Source organism: Triticum dicoccoides, chromosome 5B (assembly GCF_002162155.2).
Source record: "Triticum dicoccoides isolate Atlit2015 ecotype Zavitan chromosome 5B, WEW_v2.0, whole genome shotgun sequence".
Lineage (NCBI taxonomy): Eukaryota > Viridiplantae > Streptophyta > Magnoliopsida > Poales > Poaceae > Triticum > Triticum dicoccoides.
In genome coordinates, this window is record NC_041389.1 from 266,937,619 (window position 1) to 266,943,609 (window position 5,991).

Below are 5,991 nucleotides of genomic sequence, written 5' to 3' on the forward strand. Positions count from 1 at the left end.
AGAATGGCCAGTCGACAGAAAACTACAGAGCAAACTAAGATCGACTGAACCCAGAAAACAGAGTCAGTCGATTCTTAAGGGTATGTACAATGGTTGATAAGACAGTCTTATCTTAAGTCTTGCATATAATTTAGAGATGACAATAAAAAGAGTCTACAATGGGTCATCTCTTAGTCTTATCTTCAATAACTAGCTATTCCTAAAAACATGCTGAGACATATTATGCTAAGAGATCATCTCTTGTCTTTTCTTAAATAAGAGAAGACAAACCTTTTCTTATGAGTTCTCTCTCCTCCACCTCATGATTTATCCTACGTGGCACTCCTAAGATAGCACCATTGTACATGCCCTAAGGTCAGCAGCCCAACCCAGAAATCTGGGCTGCCGAATTCTATGCTCTCTGGGCCTTCTCCTTCTGTCTTTTTTCCGGACCTTCTCCTTCTATATTCTCTGGACCCGCAACCTGTTAAGCCGCAAAGCTTTCCTTCCTTTCTTCCACTTTCTTCCTCCTTCGAGAGCTCCTCTACCCTAACAGCGCCGCCATGGAGAAACCTGGATCTGATCCAATTGAAGGCATCAAAAGATTAAGAAAGAAGAGGAAGAAAGGTGGATCCGGTGACCCTACCTGTCTGCCTCTGGTAATTCATCCTTTGTTGCTCCCTTTCTCCATGGATCATATCATTTTGCATCTGGTGACCTTCTCCCCTGGTTTGCTTTTCTAGTTCATATCATTTCGCATCAGGAAAAAGAAAAAGGGAAAAAAAATTAGTATGCATGTAGTCAGATCTTACATGGGACAAGAAAGAAATGAAACATGTTGAATTACTTAACTGTTAAATAATTTCTGAAACATAAGCAAAAGCCTGCAAAAGTGACGTAGACTGAATTACATAAACCTTGAAAACATTCTGTGTACACAAAAAATTCAGAAACTAAATGTCATCTAACAAAATGTCAGAACATGAGAACTGAATAAACATTCAGAAACTAAATTTGTGCAGAAAGTATTTCTATACTAGAATGAACACCCACCCAGAAAAAAGGAAAATGTTAGAAACTATTTCTATAGTAGAATGATCACCCACCCATCATTAAATTAGATAAAAGTCAGAAACTATTTCTATTCTAGAATGATCACCCACCAAAAAAATAGAAAATGTCAGAAACTATTTCTATAGTAGAATGATCACCTACCCAGATAACAGAAACACATGTCAGAATCTAGTACGCATGCTGTTTTATACATTGTGGCTTTATTCATAACCAAAAATTGTTTTGTACCTGGCAATATATCTTTGTTTCTCAGGTGACACGCTGTCTTCTCGAAGGTCAGCACCTACACATATCTGCACAAGTAGAAAAATCAGGACATATCATGGTGAGCAAAAAAGAAGCATTACTTATGCTATCATCCATTAAAGCTAGACTCAAATTTTGGTGAAAAGTTGAAAAAATAACAAGTACAGTTTATCCGTTTCAGGTGCCTAAAATTTCAGAAGAACCATCAAAGCAAATACAAAGCCATATGAATGCAGTGAACCAATTTACTCAGGTTAGAAAAGAAAGCAAGAAGTAATGAAAATGAAAAAAAAACATAATGCTAAGTTAAATGACTTATTCCTCTATTTGATATGCAAAGTTTCACAAGAAGGGTCAATATATTGCACATGAGGATGCTGAGCAAGTATGGTGGGATATTGGAGCAAATAATCGTGGGCAGAATGAAGAGGTATGACAAACGAACATAGGGTGCTGAAAATTAAAAACTGACTTAAATTTCAGAGTTATAGCATAATTATACCGAAAAAGGCTCACGCCCCGCTTTATAGATAAAGCCAATGCCAAAGCCAACATCCACAAGGTTCACACCACCAAGGACACACACACACATAGTCCAGGAACAAACAAGCATCAAGGGTTAGTGTTGAGGGCACAGCTCAACAAGCCCAACACACACAAAAAAAGCGGCACACACGCCGGGAGAGAGACGCCTCTAGTCGGGCTCCGGGGGAGGCGGCGGGAGCGGCGGTGCCAGGCGGAAGGCCAACGAACGAAGGTCGGAGAGGAGTCTGTCGATGGCATCCCGGTCCGGAGGGCGGCTAAGCGGCCGCCAGAGCTGCAAGTAACCACACATTTTGAAGATGGAGTCAGTCGCACATCGAAGAGGCACCTTCTGAATGACAAGCTTATTGCGAACCGTCCACAACGTCCAAGCCAGCACCCCAACGCACAGCCATCTAATATGTCTGTAGCGTGGATGGGAGGCCTGGATTTCCGCAAGCAAGTCGGGGAAGTTGTTATTACACCACTGTCCCCCAACCGTTTCGCGAAAACACGCCCATAGGAACTGTGCCGTGCAACAGGAGAAGAAGATGTGATTGGCATCCTCCGCCGTGTCACATAGGGGGCACATCCCATCCCCAGGCCCATGGCGCTTGAGGACCTCCACGCCGGACGGGAGGCGGCCGCGGATCCATTGCCACAAGAAGATCCGGATCTTAAGTGGGAGGCGGATGTCCCAGATAAGGCCGAAAGGCTCCGGGGCAACTGATGGGGCAATAGCCGCGTAAAGGGACTTGGTGGAGAAGCGGCCTGAGGAATCCAGACGCCAGGAGATGGCATCCGGAGAGTCAGCCACGTCCATAGGCAACAGGGCGATGTCCTGGAGGAGGACATCCCAAGCAGCCACCTCGGCAGGGCCAAAAGGACGACGAAACGCGAGGCGCCCTAAGTCAATAAGGGCCGCCTCGACCGAGACCCGAGGGTCAACTACAATGTCGAAGAGGATGGGGAACCGGGCGGCCAGGGGGGAGTCCCCTAGCCAACTATCAAGCCAAAACAAGGTCGAGGCGCCAGAGCCCACCGAGATGGAGGTGCCTATCCTCAGGACTGGAAGCAGCTGGACGACTGCCTGCCAAAATTGGGAACCGCCCGAGCGCTGGCAGAACGCCAGAGGCTGGCCACGCAGGTACTTGTTCCGGATGATAGTCAACCAAAGGCCTCCCTCCCCATTGGCAATGCGCCATAGCCAGCGGGTGAGGAGGGCGATGTTCATGCGCCGAGAGGACAAAATCCCAAGGCCACCCTGGTCTTTGGGTTTGCAGATGTCTGGCCAGCTGACCATGTGATATTTCTGTCTGCCTGCCTCGCCAGCCCAGAAAAATCTGGCCTGGTACTTGGCGATCTCCTGATGAAGGGTTTCATGAAGGCTGTAAAAGCTCATGAGGAACCACAGAAGGCTGGCAAGCGACGAGTTGATAAGGATCACACGAGCCGCCTTCGACAGCCAGCGCCCTTTCCAGGGCTCAACTCGGTGCTGCATACGGGTCACCGTGGGGCGGAGGTCCGCCACGGTGAGGCGCGAGTCGCTAATGGGGATCCCCAGATAGGTCGTGGGAAAAGATCCCAGCCGGCAGTTAAGCCGATCGGCAATGGACTGAGCGTCCTCATTGGGGTAGCCGAGCACCATCACTTCGCTCTTGTCAAAGTTGATGGTCAGGCCCGACATTTGCTGGAAGCACAGAAGGAGGAATTTCAGGTTGGAAATCTCGAGGGCGGATCCCTCCGTCATAATAATGGTGTCATCCGCGTATTGGAGAAGGGTCACCCCTCCCCCTCCAACAAGGTGCGGGACCAAGCCTCGAATATGCCCCGCAGCCGTGGCCTTAACTAGGATGGCGGCCAGGGCATCGACAACCATGTTGAACAAGAACGGCGAGAAGGGGTCCCCCTGCCGAACCCCACAAAGGGTAGGGAAGAAGGGTCCAATCTCGCCGTTGATGTTCACCGCAGTCCGGCCGCAGGAGACGAGCTGCATGACGCGGGTCACCCACCGATCGTCAAAGCCCTTGCGAAGCAGGACTTCCCTCAGGAACAGCCAGTGGACCGTGTCATAGGCTTTGTGGAAGTCCAGCTTAAGGAAGACCGCCCTGTGGCGCTTCAGACGAACCTCGTGGAGCACTTCGTGGAACACCAACACCCCATCCAGGATAAATCGGCCTTGAATGAAGGCGGATTGGTTCGGGTGGGTAATAGTGTCCGCAAGGAGGGTCACCCTATTGGCGTACCCCTTCGCCAGAATCCTAAAGATCACATTAATAACTGTGATGGGGCGGAACTGGCGGATATCGGCGGCACCCGGGACCTTGGGGATGAGGGTCACCACACCATAGTTAAGGCGCCCCAAATCCATGGTACCAGAGTAGAATTCCTCAAAGAGGGCCATGACCTCATGCTTGATGGTAGGCCAGAACGTCTTGAAGAAAGCTACAGGTAGACCATCAGGTCCCGGGGCCGAGGAGGGGTTCATCCCCCTAATGGCAGCGAGGACCTCGTCCTCACTGAAAGGAGCAACCAAGGCCGCATTGGCTGCAGCCGAGACTCCAAGCGCCCCCGACCAAATGTCGGGGGCAAGGCTAGCCCCACCACGCGGGGTGGGGGTAAATAAGGCCCTATAGAAGCCATCCACATGGAGGCGGATGGCCGCGGGCTGCACTAACTGCGCATCTCCATCCCACAGCCAGTGGATGGAGTTGCGACGGCGCCGGCCGTTCGCAACCGCCTGGAAGTAGGCGGTGTTTGCGTCGCCCTGAAGCACCCATCTCTGGGTGCCCCGTAGGCGCCAGTAGGCCTCCTCGTCCGTGTAGATGAGGGATAGCTGGTCCTCTAGGTCGTAGCGCAGCAGCCACTCATCCGAGGAGAGCCCGGTCGAGTCCGCGCGCGCATCCAAGGCTTGAATCGCCACAAGGATGGAATTCTTGCGCTCTCTCAGGTCCCGGCCAAGATTAGCCCCCCAACCCTTCATAAACTGGCGGGCTAACTTGGCACAAAAGTGCCAAGTATCGACCGCGGACATGGCGCGATGGGGTGCCGACCTGGCGAAGATCCAGCGGGCGACGACGGCCTCCCGGAAGCCCGCCTGGTTGAGCCAGAAGCTCTCGAACCGGAACCGCGGCGGGGAGGGAGGGCGCTCGTCAACCGTGGAGAGGAGAAGGGGGACATGGTCGGAACCAATCCGGGTGACCGCCCGGAGCGATGCCAGGGGGCATCGCAATTCCCACTCCGGGGAAACTAGGACACGATCCAGCACGGATTGTGTCGGAATAGTTTGCCGGTTGGTCCAAGTAAATCTGGCACAGTCCGGTCAAGCTCACGGAGCCCCAGCTCCGCGATCCAATCGTTGAAAAGCTGCATCCGGGGGAAATTAACCCGGGAATTATTCTTCTCGTCCGGCGAACGGATGAGGTTGAAGTCGCCCCCCACCAAAACAGGATGTGGGGAGTTGGAGATCTTCAGCTGCAACTCGGCAAGGAAGGCCGGGGAGCGGCGGTGGTCAGCCGGACCGTAGACCGCAATGACCTCCCATTTGAAGTTCAAAGCCCGCTCGAAGATCTCCATGCTAACGAAAAACTCCCCTCTATCCATGCCGCCCACCTCGAAAGTGGCATCCTTAACCCCAAGAAGGATGCCACCCGAGTGGCCTGAGGTCCCGCTAGAAGGGAGCCAGTGCCACGCGAAGAGGTGGGGGCTCAGATGTTCCAGCTCCTGTAGGGAGAACTCGACTCTAAGGGTTTCTTGGATGGCAATAATGTCAATATGTTCGTCCCGGATGTACTCGATGAGCTGGCGGCGACGGCCGTCATGGCCGAAGCCGCGGAGGTTCCAGAAAAGGGCCCTCATCTAAACCCCCATCGGGGGGCTGCTTGACCCCAAGACACGAGAGGCGCTTTGCGCGCGAAGGGCGGCCGTGCGAGACCGAGTGCGACCACGGATGATCCCGTCGGCCTCCAGAGGGGTCGGAGCTGGAGGCCGAAGCAGGCGGGCACGAGACTCGGCCAGCCTGCCGTCGAGGATCTCCCGGGCCCTGATGGCCTCAATCTGATCTAAGGGGGGCCCAACCTCCCCCCTGAAGACAATGGCCGAGTCGTTGGCCACCTTAGCAAGGTGGCCAAGGGGAGCGGCCTCGAGAGCAGAAAAGGAGCAACGAGAAGA

General features: G+C 52.8%; 1 protein-coding gene across 3 annotated transcripts in view; it reads left to right on the forward strand.

The window, feature by feature from the left end:
- Positions 1–430: 430 nt before the first annotated feature.
- Positions 431–5,991, forward strand: part of LOC119308342 — a 9,418-nt gene continuing 3,857 nt past the window's right edge. For 2 of the 3 annotated variants that reach the window (XM_037584461.1, XM_037584462.1), the window contains exons 1-4: positions 431–638; positions 1,307–1,378; positions 1,481–1,552; positions 1,640–1,729. In XM_037584461.1, the coding sequence (XP_037440358.1) occupies positions 543–638; positions 1,307–1,378; positions 1,481–1,552; positions 1,640–1,729 (330 nt within the window). In that variant the 5' untranslated portion in view covers positions 431–542. The remainder of the gene's footprint in view (positions 639–1,306; positions 1,379–1,480; positions 1,553–1,639; positions 1,730–5,991) is intronic. The other variant, XM_037584463.1, reaches the window with a different exon arrangement.